Source organism: Camelina sativa, chromosome 9, assembly GCF_000633955.1.
Source record: "Camelina sativa cultivar DH55 chromosome 9, Cs, whole genome shotgun sequence".
NCBI lineage: Eukaryota > Viridiplantae > Streptophyta > Magnoliopsida > Brassicales > Brassicaceae > Camelina > Camelina sativa.
In genome coordinates, this window is record NC_025693.1 from 37,237,849 (window position 1) to 37,254,852 (window position 17,004).

General features: G+C 31.9%; 6 protein-coding genes across 6 annotated transcripts; 4 read left to right on the forward strand and 2 right to left on the reverse strand.

The window, feature by feature from the left end:
* On the forward strand, nucleotides 948-1,923 carry LOC104714652. Its single transcript, XM_010432082.2, has 2 exons — nucleotides 948-1,408; nucleotides 1,689-1,923. The coding sequence occupies exons 1-2, from the start codon at nucleotides 1,084-1,086 to the stop codon at nucleotides 1,772-1,774; spliced, it is 411 nt and encodes a 136-aa protein (XP_010430384.1). The 5' UTR covers nucleotides 948-1,083; the 3' UTR covers nucleotides 1,775-1,923.
* Nucleotides 2,061-2,988, forward strand: LOC104714653. Its single transcript, XM_010432083.2, has 2 exons — nucleotides 2,061-2,470; nucleotides 2,751-2,988. The coding sequence occupies exons 1-2, from the start codon at nucleotides 2,146-2,148 to the stop codon at nucleotides 2,834-2,836; spliced, it is 411 nt and encodes a 136-aa protein (XP_010430385.1). The 5' UTR covers nucleotides 2,061-2,145; the 3' UTR covers nucleotides 2,837-2,988.
* LOC104714655 lies at nucleotides 3,904-4,950 on the forward strand. The gene is made up of 2 exons (XM_010432084.2): nucleotides 3,904-4,205; nucleotides 4,471-4,950. Exons 1-2 carry the CDS (start codon nucleotides 3,980-3,982, stop codon nucleotides 4,566-4,568), a joined length of 324 nt encoding a protein of 107 aa, XP_010430386.1. The 5' UTR covers nucleotides 3,904-3,979; the 3' UTR covers nucleotides 4,569-4,950.
* Nucleotides 5,504-6,568, forward strand: LOC104714656. Its single transcript, XM_010432085.1, has 4 exons — nucleotides 5,504-5,635; nucleotides 5,728-5,816; nucleotides 5,954-6,238; nucleotides 6,376-6,568. The coding sequence occupies exons 1-4, from the start codon at nucleotides 5,618-5,620 to the stop codon at nucleotides 6,428-6,430; spliced, it is 447 nt and encodes a 148-aa protein (XP_010430387.1). The 5' UTR covers nucleotides 5,504-5,617; the 3' UTR covers nucleotides 6,431-6,568.
* On the reverse strand, nucleotides 6,708-8,834 carry LOC104714658 (pentatricopeptide repeat-containing protein At1g62914, mitochondrial-like). Its single transcript, XM_019230133.1, has 2 exons — nucleotides 7,238-8,834; nucleotides 6,708-7,180 (listed from the first exon to the last, which is right to left on the reverse strand). Exons 1-2 carry the CDS (start codon nucleotides 8,832-8,834, stop codon nucleotides 6,708-6,710), a joined length of 2,070 nt encoding a protein of 689 aa, XP_019085678.1.
* LOC104714657 (F-box protein PP2-A11) lies at nucleotides 9,195-11,171 on the reverse strand. Its single transcript, XM_010432086.2, has 3 exons — nucleotides 10,580-11,171; nucleotides 10,295-10,413; nucleotides 9,195-9,880 (listed from the first exon to the last, which is right to left on the reverse strand). Exons 1-3 carry the CDS (start codon nucleotides 10,904-10,906, stop codon nucleotides 9,457-9,459), a joined length of 870 nt encoding a protein of 289 aa, XP_010430388.1. The 5' UTR covers nucleotides 10,907-11,171; the 3' UTR covers nucleotides 9,195-9,456.

The window sequence follows — 17,004 nt, forward strand, 5'->3', positions numbered from 1 at the left end:
ATTTCATATTAAAATTTATGAATTTTTGGATATAAGTATAACTAATGAGTTTTTCTTTTTTGTTCTTGGAAATTTCCGATGACAACAGACGATTGGAACAAGTACGGTTCATGCATGAAAGGATGTTCGGAGAAATGCAATATGAACAACACAAGCAATGATGATATATATGTCTAAAATTACTAAAGAGCAAATGATTGTTTGGCTTCTATAATAACATTTCATCATCATCATAACTTTCCTTCTCTTTCACTCGATTTTGATGTTTATTCAAAGTCTCCTTCTCCTTCACCAGATTCTGATGTTTATTCAGTATCTCATGCAGTTTCACCAAAGCGAACCACAGAAGAAGCAATTTGTATTCTTGATTGTATGATTTATCAGTGCCACCGTGGCAAAAACTCAAGTAAGTAAATGTGTATAAACTAGCTTACTCCTTTTCTTGAACGGTTTAAATGTCTAGCTCATACGTAAATGTTATAAAGAGTTGGTTATTTGAAGTAATAACATCAATATTTTCTTGAAAAAAATAAGACATTAAATTTTAAAACTATAAAATTTATTTACAAATATTATAACCAATTAAATAAAGATTGATTTATTTCTTATTGCTTTAGAAATGCCAAAACTTAAATATTTAGGAATTTTAATATTAGTTCATAATATAACTCAAATTCATGTCATTTTGAGGAATATCTGTAAAATATTAAAACTACATGATTGAGTAAAATATCTTGTATAGAAAAGTCATAATACTTCTCAAATCATCACAAGAAATAATTTAAGTTCACACCAAAAAAAATAATAATAATTTAAGCAAACATAAATTTACAATCTAATTATATCATAGTAACCAGATCTATGTAATTAAATATTATTCTATATACATGTAGTATATCACCTAAAATCTTAAACTATAATTTGACATTTTACCTTGATAATTCTTATCTCCATCTATAAACTCAAACACATCTTCCTATATAAACACACATAAACCAAGCAATTAAACATCAACATTCACAATCCACACACAAAAAACTTGTACAATTACTAAAGATAAGTCTTTAAGAAAAGAAAAAAGAAATGATGAATACGAAGAGTGTAGCCATGTTGATGATGGTGTTGATGGTACTAATGGGAATGGAGAACGTTTTGGTTCACGCTCGTCGTCATCATCATCATCGTCATCCTTCTCCTTCTCCATCTCCTTCACCAGATTCTGACTCCCTTTCTCCTTCTCCTTTACCAGATTCTGACTCTTCTCCTCTTTCACCAGATTCTGACTCTCTTTCTCCTTCACCCGATTCTGACTCTCCTTCTCCTTTTCCTTCACCCGTTTCAGCAGGAAAAGAAATATATTGCGTACTTGGTTCTATTCATCAATGCCTTCTGCTAGGCATAAAGTCAAGTAAGTTGGTTACTCTTACATATTAATTATGGATTGATCTATGTGTATTAACTAGCTTAATCATTTGAACAGTTTAAATGTTTGGCTCATACGTATGTTTTTGTGTTAAACCCATTGATATTACAAGTTGTAGTTGTGAATCTAATAAAATATACTTTCAAACTCGAAAATTTAATATTATTAGATATTTCATATTTAAATTTATAAATTTTTGGATATAAGTATAACTAATGATTTTTTTTGTTTTGATTTTGTTCTTGGAAATTTGCGATGACAACAGACGATTGGGACAAGTTTGGCTCATGCATTAAAGAATGTTCGGAGAAATGCAAAAGGAATAACACAAGCGATGATATATATGTCTAAAATTACTAAAGAGCAAATGATTGTTTGACTTCTATAATATCATTTCATAATGTTTTCGTGAGACATATAATAAAAATATAAGGGATATATAATAATAAGTAATAACTATTGATATTTTCTTTAAACAAGAGCATCGTATAGATCTCAACAAATTTAGTGTATCACCAAATAAGTTTAAAGTTTTGATTAATTTACTTTTTTTTTTTGAAAAACTAGAAAATGCAACGAAGAAGAATTCATATAATTAGTTATTAGAAAATGTAACGCAATGTTTTTTNATAAACCAAGCAATTAAACATCAACATTCACAATCCACACACAAAAAACTTGTACAATTACTAAAGATAAGTCTTTAAGAAAAGAAAAAAGAAATGATGAATACGAAGAGTGTAGCCATGTTGATGATGGTGTTGATGGTACTAATGGGAATGGAGAACGTTTTGGTTCACGCTCGTCGTCATCATCATCATCGTCATCCTTCTCCTTCTCCATCTCCTTCACCAGATTCTGACTCCCTTTCTCCTTCTCCTTTACCAGATTCTGACTCTTCTCCTCTTTCACCAGATTCTGACTCTCTTTCTCCTTCACCCGATTCTGACTCTCCTTCTCCTTTTCCTTCACCCGTTTCAGCAGGAAAAGAAATATATTGCGTACTTGGTTCTATTCATCAATGCCTTCTGCTAGGCATAAAGTCAAGTAAGTTGGTTACTCTTACATATTAATTATGGATTGATCTATGTGTATTAACTAGCTTAATCATTTGAACAGTTTAAATGTTTGGCTCATACGTATGTTTTTGTGTTAAACCCATTGATATTACAAGTTGTAGTTGTGAATCTAATAAAATATACTTTCAAACTCGAAAATTTAATATTATTAGATATTTCATATTTAAATTTATAAATTTTTGGATATAAGTATAACTAATGATTTTTTTTGTTTTGATTTTGTTCTTGGAAATTTGCGATGACAACAGACGATTGGGACAAGTTTGGCTCATGCATTAAAGAATGTTCGGAGAAATGCAAAAGGAATAACACAAGCGATGATATATATGTCTAAAATTACTAAAGAGCAAATGATTGTTTGACTTCTATAATATCATTTCATAATGTTTTCGTGAGACATATAATAAAAATATAAGGGATATATAATAATAAGTAATAACTATTGATATTTTCTTTAAACAAGAGCATCGTATAGATCTCAACAAATTTAGTGTATCACCAAATAAGTTTAAAGTTTTGATTAATTTACTTTTTTTTTTGAAAAACTAGAAAATGCAACAAAGAAGAATTCATATAATTAGTTATTAGAAAATGTAACGCAATGTTTTTTCTCTAGGTAGCTCCCAATTGTCACAAAAATCACGCCCACCTAACAAAATGTCCAAACATTGCGAGGCACACACCATAACGATCATGATCCAACAAAATAAATATATATGGTCCGCTTAAAACTAAAACCAAGTTTCATCATTTTGTGAAAATCGCATAAACCAAGAGACAGTTGAGAGCTCTGCTAAAAACTGTTTATTAAAATGTTGCGCGCGTGTACGTACAAAGATTTGTGTGAATTCTTTTTCACAGTTTTTATGTTTAAACAACATTATTTTTTTTCGTCGAAAATATATAATGCAAATGGTTGTTATTAAGAAAAGTAGAGATTAAAAAATGTTACTGGAATAAATTGACAGTAATAATGGTTTTCATTCCTCTTCAATTTGTTCATCTCTAGTTGAGCTAATTGTTTTATATATATGTTTTGTGGGGAAAATTAGAATAGGGTGGAATGGGATGAACATTTTTTATATTCATTTTTTTCTCAGTTAAAAAAATTAATTAAAAGAAGAGTTTTTTCCTTTTCTTTTTTTTTTTTCTTTTTTCTTATTTTGTGTTCAAATATTTTTAGCCTTTGGTATTTTTTCTAGAAAAAAAGAAATTCAATCAATGGATGAGAGGTTTAATGTCTGGATGACTAAATATAAGATGCCATTTGAATTTTTCTCCATTCTTAGTTACAAAATAGTAAATAGTAAATAGTCTTGATCCTAAATAGTAAATACTAAATAGTCTCATCCTCTCTGCGTATATATATAAATCAATCTTTCTCTTTTTTTTTTTTTTTTTTGGTTTTACCATAATCAGATCTTTCTCTTTAACCCAGCTTCTTAATTAACTCTTAAGTCTCTGGAGGAAAAAAAAGATGATGAACACAAAGAGTGTAGCCATGTTAATGATGGTGATGATGGTACTAATGGGAATGGAGAATATTCTGGTTCACGCAAATCATCACCATCACTCTCCTTCTCCTTCACCAGATTCTGATGTTTATTCAGTATCTCATGCAGCTTCACCAAAGCGAAGCACAGAAGAAGCAATTTGTATTCTTGATTGTATGATTTATCAGTGCCACCGTGGCAAAAACGCAAGTAAGTAAATATTACTTATGGATAGATCTATGTGTATAAACTAGCTTACTCCTTTTCTTGAACGGTTTAAATGTCTAGCTCATACGTATATTTTTTTTGTGTGTTAAAACTACTGATATTACATGTTGTGGTTGTGAATCTAATAAATTATCTTTTCAAACACGAAAACTTTATATATATATATATATATATATATATATATATATATACGTAATATTTAACTAAACCCATCATTTTTTTTTTGGGAATTTTGCGATGATAACAGAGCCAGGGGATCCGAAATGGTTAAGCGCATGCGTGAGCGGTTGTGTGAACAGTGAGACATGCAAAAGGAAGAACAGAAGCAATGATGTGCATGCCTAAATAACTAATTAGGCCATCACAAATTCACAATGGGAGAGTCTCTCCACCGTCTCTCAAATATATAAAATTATTATTTTAATATTTAATTAATTTTTATTTATTATGTGATTATATAACTAATAAGAAGCTGAATTTTTTTTTAAAAAATTTAAAAACATCTCCAGTTTGAAGAGTTTGAACGACAGTAGTCTCTTTCCTTTTTTTTTTATTTTTATTGTTTTATTGGTTTTTAATAAGAGTTTCTGGTGTCTCTTAAAAAGCAAATGAGTGTTTGGCTCTTATTAGTACTGTATGTTTTGATTTTGTTAATTAATTTCTCAGCAGATGTATCTTCTCATAATGTTTTTTGTGAGATGTAATAAATATATGAGATTTAATAAACATTGACATTTTCTTTAAACAATAGAACACATCGTAGATCTCACAAATTTAGTGTATCACTACATAAATTATAAAGTTTTCGATTAATTTACTATCAAATAACTAGAAAATGCAACAAAGTACATGCAATGATTTTGGTACAAAAACCACCTCGCTAAACAAAATGTTGTAGGTAAAACCGTAGATATATATTGCGACTTGCGAGACACACACCATAGCGATCAATCCAACAAAATGGTTTGTGTTTTATAACTTTTTTGAAAACCTTGAGAGCATATCATCCACGCATCCGATCCGTTAAAAACTATCAGTGTTTGAGATATGCCGAACACAACGTTACGCTTATATAGTTTTTTTTTTCCATATATATATAACCAACCTAGAAATTAGATACATTTTTTTATTGGTGTTTAAATATTGTAGCCTTTAACATTTTATAAAAATAAAGAAACTCAATCAATGGATAAGGTTTAATGTCTGCAACATGGCTAAATATAAGATGCCATTTGAATTTTTCTCCATTTTTGGTTACAAAGATCCTAAATAGTCTCATCCTCACTTTGTATATAAATCAATCTTTCTCTTTGTTTTTTTTTTTGGTTTTACTATAATCAAAATCTTTCTCTTGAAGCTTCGTAAGTATCCTCAGCATATTAATTTTTACCGAGATGGCTTTCAGAATTACCGTAAGTTTTGTTTTCTTGACCATTCTAATGTAGTTAAATGTTAATTATATTTACATTTTGAACATGTCTATTATTTTTTATTTTATTTTTAGAGCCAATTGCGACCGGTCGGAAACCAAATTGGTGGCTCTCGTCGTTTCGCAACCACAGTCGCCGATGGCGCCAAACAAACATATAACAAGTAAATAAGAAATACTAAATATATGGTTTCAGTTTCAGTATTTACATTTGTATCGTATAGAGTATGTAACAAAAGGTTGACTCCATAACCGTTTTTAGTTTGATCAATATGGAGTGTTTTTTTATGTTTCAATATAGGTTCTCTGTAACGGGAGATTTTGCACCAGTGGCTATAATAGGAGGTTTTGTTGGTTTAACGGTGCTAATGGCCGGACATAGCCTGAAGCAGCAGCTTGTGCATGCTCCGGCAATCAGTACAAGAAAGAACAGAAGAGCGGCTGTAGCTGAGGTCGATGATCCAGAGAATTGTGTTTCCTCCGCTGACAAATTCATCAACAAGTCTTGGCTACGTAAAGTAGGTCAGATTCAAGATAAGTCTAAAGCAATCTTATCTGATCCCACCCGACCCAACCCATACACCACGTATGTTCTAAACATCACCTCTCTTCAATTTTTTTCTTTTCTTTCTATAACTATATATTATATAATTGAATAGATGACATATATTGTAAAAACTCACTAGAAAAACTCAATTCTGTCTTTTGTTTATGTGTGCATAGGCCTCGAAATGCAGAGACCTTGAACTCCGTTGGTGTGGCTCCAAAGGGAATCTGAAAACTTTCTTAAGAGTCGAACAAGATTTGGCTTTTTTTTTTTGCTTTCGAATAAAAAGTCTCAGTTATGTTTTCTAATTTCTTTGTTCTAATTAAACTGTACTGTACATATAAAATAATCTCTTTGAGCTTGTTTCAAATAAAGTTGCTTTCTTTTTCTTCCTAGTTCTTTCTCCTTTTTTACATTTATCAGACGCCTTTTGAAGTTTAAAATCCTATTCAAGACTTGCATTACTGATGTTGTGGTTGCCCCTTCTCTAGAGATATATGAAACTGATTTAGGAAAGCATATCGAGAAAGCTTTTGTCCAATCTCCCTTCATGCAACATATTGGTCACCAAGCCAATGGTTGAAGCATCTCCAGCAAACCCCTGACTCCTCATTTCTTTAATGAGTTCTACTGACGCAGCTTTGTCACCATCTCTAAGGCGCGCCCTGATCAGTGTATTATACGTACCGCTATCTGGAAGAGGCCCATTATCTTTCATTTTTTTGAACAAGGTATCTGCTTCCTGTAGTAAGCGTTTACTACACAAGCCTGCGATCATGGTATTGTAGGTTACAACATTAGGTTTCACTCCTTTGAGGCTGAGGCTACGAAATAAATCCCACGCTTCTCCCACCCTACCAGCCTTGCACATCCCATCAATCATAGTAGTATATGTAAAAATATCAAGTTCCAGTTTACTCTTTTGCATATACTCGAATACCACCAATGCCTTCTCTATCTTCCCGTTCCTACAAAGCCCATCTAATAAGATGTTGTATGTCATAAGACTTATTAAATGTTCACCATCTCCTCATCAACCCAAGCCTGAGATCATTGAAGTGTAGGTTACAACATCAGGCTTCATTCTTTTATGGCTGAGGGTACAAAATAGATCCCACCCATCTTCCACATTCCCAGCCTTGCACATCCCTTCAATCATAATATTAAATGTGACGATATTAAGTTCCATTTTACTCTTTTGCATGTCCTTGAATATGACCAATGCTGTTTCTAGCTTCCCGTTATTACAGAGCCCATCTAATAAGATGTTGTACGTCATAAGACTGGCAGGCACACGATCAGAAACCATCTGTTTGAATACCATTTGGGCATATTCAGAGTCGCCATCCTGAAAAAACCCTTGGATAAGAGTGGTGTAAGTGACTGTGTCTCCAATCAATCCCCTTTGAGACATCTCGTGGAAGAGTCCCATAGCATCATCTACCCTTTTACACTTGCAAAATCCCTTTACAAGAGTACTATATGTCACTACGATTGGGAGGCAATCCTTGGTAACCATGAAATCAAACATATGCTTAGCCTCGTCAAGTCGATCGTGCATACAAAACCCATTGATCAACGAATTGTAAGTGAAAATATCAGGATGTAATGATCTTCGGATCATCTCCTCGTACAACTTTTCCGCCTCTACAAGCTTCCCTTCTTTTACAAACGCATCGATCAATGCATTGAAGGTGACCACATCAGGGTTGATTTTCTTCTCAATCATATCTCTAAGTAATCTAGAGGCATCACTCCATCTTCCGTAATTACAAAGGCAGCTTATGAGGGAGTTGTATGAATAAACATCTGGTCTTGTGCCTTTGCTTTCCATTTCGTTGAACAGGTTTAGAGCATCGTCCACTTGTTTGTATTTGCAAAGACCATCAATGACTGTGCTGTAGATGACTACATTCGCCTCTATTTGCCCTTTCTCCATCTTGTTGAGCAAAGTTAAAGCCAAATCGGTATCACCTCTCTTACATAATCCATTAACCACCACACCATAAGTAAACAGATCTGGTTGACAACCTTTCACAACCATTCTGTCCACTAAAGCCACTGCTTCTGAAGCTCTGTTGTGAAGGAAAAGGCCATGGATTAGAGTGTTGAATGTGAAGGTATCAGGTTGATAACCCATTGCCACCATCTGATCAACCAAAGCTACGGCATCCCAAATCCTATTCCCGTGACAAAAACCATTGAGCAGCGAGTTAAGCGTGACAACATTGGGCTCATAACCGAGTTTCATCATCTTCCCCAAAATAGCTAAAGCAAGAGAGAGTTGAGAAGAGCGGCAGAAACAGTTTATGAGAATACTGTATGTATAGAGACTGTGTGAAATTCCCAGCTTCTGCATCTTCTCCCCCAAGGAGATGACAACATCGAACTTTTTCATTTTGGCAATAGCACTCAACAATTTACTGAAATCAACAATGGAAGGTAAGGGACGAGACTTGACCATCTCACTGAACAACCTAATTGCATCGTCTAACTTCAGATCACTCATCCCATTTCTCAATATCTCTCTATGACCAGAAAAAGCTCGTCCGGAGAAAAGAGAAGCAGTACTTTTAACCAGATTAAGCTGATGCACAAATCTAGTCCCCGTAATCGCAACCCATCTCCTCCTCATCTTCTTCTCCCAATAAATTTGCTTCCGAAATGAATCTCTCCTTCGAATTAGAACCCTAGAGAAATCTCCGATTTGGGGGAATTGTTAAATTTGATTCATGAATTGGTTTTACAAATCATCCGAATAATTTTGAGCCGGTTCAATGTCTGGTTATTTAGAAACCTCTCCTTGAACCAAAAGGATTATTCTGTTTAACAAATTAGTTTAGTTAGCTATCCAATTTAAGAAGAGGTCAAATTGTTTACGTTGGAAAAGACAGAACTCTACAGACAAGTACGCTTATCTTATCTCCGAACCGGTTCAACCGAATCAGCACAACACGCTGCGTTTCACTTCCGACACAACCTTTCAATAGTAGAATTGTAATAAGCTAGTTATAATATATAAACTCTTTCAACTTCAAACTCAAAACAAGTTTTACATTTGGACCTAAACAATGAAACAAAGAGCCTAAACTGGTAGTACTTAATATTTTACCCTCTCTTTTTTTCTTTTTTCTCTTTACAATGAGTTTTCTAATTTACGCCCCCCCCCAAAGGTTTCTACAAGAGGTTTAAAAAAAACTACAAAAAGAACAGCTTTTTAAAACCTCTACACCTAACACCAAACTCCAGTTTGCAACTTAAACCTGCATCAACCGGTCCTTACACGAGCTCGGATACACAACTACAGAATCTAGACACAGCCCGCCTTTAGTATGCGTGCAATCAATCTGAGTCATCGAGAACTTAATCTTCGTCGATGAATTTTTCGTTTTACTGACCACAAAGTCTCCAGCATGGTGATGACTCCAGTTCCCTGCTTCTGTTAACATGCATTGGGATGAAGAATGTTGACCATCTTCAGTTGAGAGTTGAAACCGAACAGGTTTAATGTTCCATCCATGAACCTGTTCTGTGTCACAAACCTTCCAACCAAACCGCTTCCCTGGTTTGCCTAGATGAAGCCTGAAGAAAACACTGTACGTTCCAGCTGGGAATGGGAAATCAATTTCTCCATCAACTTGAAACCACCAGATTTGTTGAACATATGCTACTGATGAGAATCTGCAGGAATCATCAACAAATAGGATAACGCAAAAACATTAGTATCCAATTCAGCCTTAACAATCATAGCACACATCAATCAATAATTTTACCAACGAGAGAAGAAAACAGAGGAAAGATCAAAACTTTGAACAGAAGAAACAACAACAAAAAAAAACAAAACTAAATCACATCTGAAAAACTAAAGCATCACAAAACAATAGGTTTAAGTTAGGATTTGTATCCATTAAATCAACTAACAATGTCGCCTTTTTTAATCATAGCAAACATCATACACTAATTGAACCAACGAATCTAACAAGAAAACAGAGGAAAAATACAAAACTTTGCACATAAAACAACAAAAACCAACACAAGCCACCATTAGCACAGATGCATGAAATCATCATCGGATCTAATGAAACAAAAACTCACCGAGATTCATCATTCGGAAGATGACTCCAGTATCTCCGATCATCAATTCCGGTTATCGATAACCCTTTAGCCGATATGCATAAACAGAGCCCACCGGTTCGTTTATCAACCCAAGCTTTCTGCAGAAAACATCAAACAAATCGAATCAAAAACATGAAATTTCTTCTCTAATTTCCTAATACCGTTAATGAGAATCAGTTAACAAAAAATCCCCAAAATTTTTTTTTCCTAAAGAACCCTAAAAATTTAACTTGAAGCCAAAGAAATCTAAGAAAAAGGACAAACCTTGTTGCCCTCGTCGAAGGAATTAACTCGAGAGAGAAAAGTAAAGATGTCTCTTTTACTCAGATTTTCCGGGAAACCACCGAGAATTTTCTCGAGAATCAATCTATAATCAGGAGGAAGTTTCGATTCCCAGACGAAATCAGCCCAAGAGGCGCCATGAAAAGCTCTGTTTAGCTTCGAGAATCTGCAGATCTCAACCGGATCCAAATTCTGGAGGATCAACGCCACGCAACTTTCAGGCAAATCTCCTAAACCAGGCTTGGTCAGATCTCGATCTCCATAACAAGACGATAGGTTTTTGTGAAAAAGAGAGAACCCTGCACCCATTGACGGGGGTTATCTCAAAACCCTTTGTGATTTGATTGAAGAATCAAACAAGAACAAGGAAGAAAAAAAACAGAGAAATCTTCTGAAATTTGGAAACTTTCCTTTTGGGTTTTCTTCTTTGATGACGAAGAAATCACAAACCGTAACTCAGAAACAAAGCAAAGAGGAAGAAGAAGAAGAAGGAAACAAAATTGGAGAAAAGAAGGGTTTGGTGGTGACAGACACAAATGGTGTCAGGATTCTGATTTATGGACGGTGACGCAAATGGGAGGGGATATGTGTGTTTATATATATGCTTCAACTTATTAAATTAATAGTTAAGTAAATAAAATTATAGTATTTGAAAAGTTGATTTATTTTATTTTATTTTCGCTGTTTTATTTATGTGCAAAATTGTTGCAGTTTTATATTGCTAACATTTCTTGTATTTGTTGTAGTATAAAATGAATCTGTTGGATATTGTTTCATCTATTTATTATTTATCCTAAATTAGAAAAGTATTGGTAGTAGATTTGTCTTTCCACATCCAAATGTTTGTAATCTATGAGTTGGTCTTGTAAGAATTAGATATATACAACTATAAGACAAGTATAACCATTCGATTTTATCCAACCAATTAAATGACTAAGCATTTGAATATAGATATATATTATATATATTTATATTTTATAATTTGTACTTAATAAAATTGATAATTTTTTGTAAATATGTCAAAGAGTAAATCTTAGTGATGTTTTTGTTTTCTAATTTGTAGTTCATAAGTATCATAATATATAATTTAATATATCTTTTTCTATATTGTTGAATATATAAAATTAAAATTAAAATTAAAATTAAAATCAATACAATGAAATCTAACATGTATAAAAAATTATCTGAATCTTTTTTTGTAACGTATAAACATTTAGATCTTTGACCATATAAACTTCACACGAATGTCATGCTAGTCTTAAAAAAAATGTATAAATATAGTATTATTTAATCAAGTGCCTTGCGATTTCTATTTTTATCTTATTCAATATAATATCTAAAACTCAATCCAGTTTAAGCATATTTTTTCTTTAAAATGAATAAAAAGTTTAACTAAAATCATTATTTATTAATAAAATAAATAATCATTATTTATTAATAAAATAAATAATGTAACGATTGTTTTAAATCATAAAAATACAAAAGTTTCACATGTACTTCGTGAGATAGTACTTTTCCCAACGGATATATTGACAAGATTCATGTAACATAAAATTTCTACACGAAACTTTCATGCAAGAGTTTTTGTTCCCAATGCGTTCTTAATGTTATTGTTTCACAAACTCGTGATTAGGTATATTATTTAAGTGTAATATATTTTAATTTTTATATGTTTGGTATTCAAACATATTATATACGATATTCTGATAAATAATAATAATTATTATCTTATATATATACATCAAAATTGTCTTGTATATATTGTACATTTTTGCATACATTATTTAATACAATCTTACAATTTTTAAGAACTTTTTATAATAAAATGTAGAAAATATTTCTAAATCCTTCATATAATTATAACTGAGTACAAAACATCCCATGGAAGAAAAGAATCTTTCAATATGATGAGAATCCAATAAATTTATAAGATGATAATTAATGATTAATGATAATATTGTGTAGTACAGAAAATCCCTACAAGATTTCATAATTCAATGTGATTGTTTATGAAAACGTGTTTTCGATAAGATAAGATTGTTTTACCGCAATCTGCAGATAATAAAATTTACTGAAAAAGTAAACTAATTATTTATAAGAAACATAAAAGGAAGGTGAATGATTATTTAACATGTGAATTTGTTTTGAAAATGAAGAAATCATTTGTGGATAGCGCCATGATTTAATATAGCTAAAATCACGTGATTTCATACAATTAATATCACCGTGATTTCATATAGCTGAAATTATCACATTTTTAGTCGAACTTGCCAAGAGATTTGTAATGTAAATCTTTCTTAGATTTTTTCTTTTTCTTTTTGGGGTTAAATATCATTCATAGAAATCAAGTGTAATGTAAATGACGCGGTCCTCATTTATTTATATATTAAAAGTTGGTGTGTTTATAAATTTACTATTTTACAATAACAATAAGTGTAGCTGATAAAACTTCACTAATATTACATCAAAAGAATAATTTCTATAAGAATTTGATTTGACCGACTTGTATATCAAAAGTATAATTTGATTTGAGACACATGTATGTATTTCAGAGTAAGATACCTCAGATATGCTCAATCAAAACAAATACTAAAAACAAACGAGAGAAAGAAGGATATGTATGGTAAGTTGGTAACAAACGCGTCCAAGTCTTATTTGATCGACGGTCAAGGGTCATGGCGCGTGCTTAGTCATTTCGATTTTTTTCTTGACTACGTATGTACCACTATAATAGTCTAAAGTAATAGTGGTATATGTAAAAGACTAAAGAACCAAGAATTTGAATTGAACATTTATATCAATATTAGTCAATGTATTTGGGTTATTCAGAAACTCTTGTTTTTGTTACTTAAACCATAATATCATAACATCAGAACGAACGATCAGTGTCAACAATACTGCATCTGTGAGACACATAACAAAAACGTGTAAAGGCTAACGAATTGGGGTGGTTAGTTTTTCGAACTTTCTAATAATGTATATTCATCATCTTCGTACGTACAATGATAATGTTCTATGAATATAAGAACGGACAGGAAAATTTATGGTTGGTTGGAACATAAGCACGAATTAGAGATCTCATTGTTTTCTAATTGGTTGGGCAACGAATCCAAGCAAAAGCACTAATAAGTACTGTCAGCAGTGCACACAAAGACAAAACTCATACATTGTGCTATTAGCTGGCATCTTTGTTGGTTTGATTTGCCATTTTTCACTCTTTCTCGTTTTGGTTATAATCTCGGACGAATTGAAGTCTATATATAAATAATTGTCTCCGGACCCTATAGAAAAAAATGGGTCAATTTGACACAGAGAATGTTAAACAAATAAAACAACGCCATCTCCTGGTTATCGCCGAAAGTTGCAATTATTTCAACTAAACATATATATTCCATTACCATTAAGCCTCATGTCATCGGACATAAGACATATACTACTATTATAAAGATATTTGTAATATGATACTTGTAATAAATAGTGAGAATGCATCGTGTCATGTGACAAAAATTTTCATTCTCTGTCGACCAGATATTTCTTTTTCTCTCTGTCGACCAGATATTTTATTCGGTTATGTGTGATAAGTTATCACTCATCGTGATAAACTCGTAAAATCATATGACGGGACAATTATTTTACATCTCGGGGCTTGACAAGTCGAGAATAGAAATATTGAATGATTAAATACAGAACAAAAGAAACAAAACAGGCTCCATGGATACATTGAATTTAAATATACAGTAGATAATACGACCAATTACGCGTAGATAGATATTAGATGGGGAACGTGTACGTGGATGCTGCTGAGAAGTGGAAAACATGGCACGTTTGAATGTACGTGTCGCGGACGTGGATGGACTTGTCCGTGACGATGCAAATTTAGACCCATACGTATCTTAGATCGTATTTTCCAATTATTTTTATAGGTTTGTTTGAGGTTGGGTTAGGGCAAATGAACCAAAAACACATGTACTTTGATTAATTTAGGCGATGTTTTCAACATTATAAACTGATAAAGCAAATTTTGTAAGCTCAATATTGGCTGCTTGTGGAATAAAAGTGATGAAAAGCTAGTAAAGAATAGGATGCTGAGTTTTGATTCAGCTAGAGTGCCATAGATTCTACTCTAGGTAGCTACTGAGACTATTTGATGGTTAATTTTTTTCTTAAAAGTTGCATGGTCAAACCTATGGTATTACATAGTTTATCATTTTTCTTAATATATGGATTTCGTTTACTAACTATAATAACATGTAAAATGCATATTGTATAATAAAATTGTGGTTACATACTATATATAATTAAAAATATTCTTAGTTTTTACTTGCTGTTGAACACCAAGTATCATTTTTTACATAACAGTCAAAACTTAGAGATTTGTTTTAGGAATTTGGTTCGAATCATCCATGTTATTGTTGACCACCAAAAAAAAAGCAATAAAATTGCTATATATATATATAGAATCATAATCTTTAAAATCTCTTCTGATTCTATATTTTTGGCCGAAAGGTTACGGAATGAATAAGCAACCAACCGCAACCATGGATTTTTTTTTTCTTCTAAAACCTCAAAAACAAAACTAAAATCTACTGTTTATGAAGTGATGTCATGTGCAATCCTTTTCAATAATGTATGAGTGATGATGCCATGCTCTTCTTCTAAGTTCTAATTAACTATACAACATACAGTCTTTTTCGGTATTTTGGATAGGCTACACGTAGGTACTAGGTATTCTATTAAAATTCATAATTAAAATATCATGTTCTAGCCGACACAATTTAAGAAACTTATCCTAAATATGAGGATATTTGTAAGCGTACGAAAATCAACATTTTTACCGCAAATGATGATTACAGGTTTTATAAATAAAAAAATGATTGATCGTCCAATATATAGATACTATAAGTTCAAGTTTGAGTGATACTGTTATAGTACAATCGTAGCTCCTTTGTTAGCCGCACACAGTCACAAACCTTTATAAACGAACAAAATCGTGCATACAATTTTTGGGACTCATGATTGTGAGTACGTGCAATTGTTTTAGAATTTTCGACTTGTGACCCAAAAGAAACAAGAACTTTGTTTGTAGTAATAGTTTTTAGGTAGGATACTTTTGACGAAATTGAATTATCTATGTTTTTTCTTTTGATATAAATTGGTATATGTTTTTATTCGGCACGAAATGAGTTTGGTAGAGATATGAATGCCCTCATCAGGTCCTCGACTCCTCGTGTGTGGTATATTCCAAGTTTCGAACACGTAAAAATCTCTATCTCCATTAATTGTCGATTCTTTGATTGATAATGACTATACAACAATTATGTATCTTTCAGATATGATTATTCATAGTATGTACTATTTCCTTTTTATTTACAAAATGTATACATATTTCTCTAACGAATAACATTTTCTTTCTTGTAGAACGACAAAAAAAAAATTAATTCTAATTTATATCTTTTATTTTGGGAAACTATAGCTAGTTAATAAATATCATATTAATTGATTGAGTTTTATACTTTGTGCACACAAAAAAAAAAATATTGAGTTTTATAGGTTAATTGAATGTTTTACCGACCACACATATAATCTGAAATGTGTTCACCACTCAATAGTGAACTACTTTCCGACCAACCTCATTGTATGGTTCTCCGTAAGCCTTTTCCATACACCAATTGATAAATTATACGTAAGAAAATATCACTAGTCGAAAAACTTAACGATACCGCGATTCGTGTTGTTATTTTTGTTGGTGTTGTTGTTTTCCCTTGTTTCTATTTTGGATAGTGACACACCAAGCGATAAGACTCGAGCTTAGACGACAAAAATATTACAGAACTGACATCATAAACATCAGAAAACAACTGTAAAATTAAATTAAACAAATTAAATAAATAAGATGAATGATAAGGACATGATCGGCGGAACACAAAGAAGGAGTACGTAGGAGACAAAACCGTGCAACTTGTCCTTTGTTTTTTTTCTTATTGCATAAAACTATGATCAATAAGAAACTATGATTAAAATAAATTGTACCTTTTCGCGGTTAGGATTTGAGCAAACTTCTTAATTTTCTTAAGTTTTATTTTACAAATTTGATTTAGTTTTCACCTCAAAAACAAGTTTTAATCAAATCTGTTAATGGTGATTGATTTGAAATCACTATTACTCGACAAATACTTCCGTGCGTCTAAACTCTAAACTAAAAAGAAAAATTACTCAAAAAGATGCTAGCCGGGTACTCATACCAATTAGATTGATATCTCTACATAATTGAATTGTAAACAAAAACTTTGTGAATAGTGATTGATTTGAAGTCATTAGTAGTTATATATATATATATACTAAATATAGTCATAATAATTATATCTATATTTTTAACAACAATTACATTAATAAAAATCTCTCTCTAT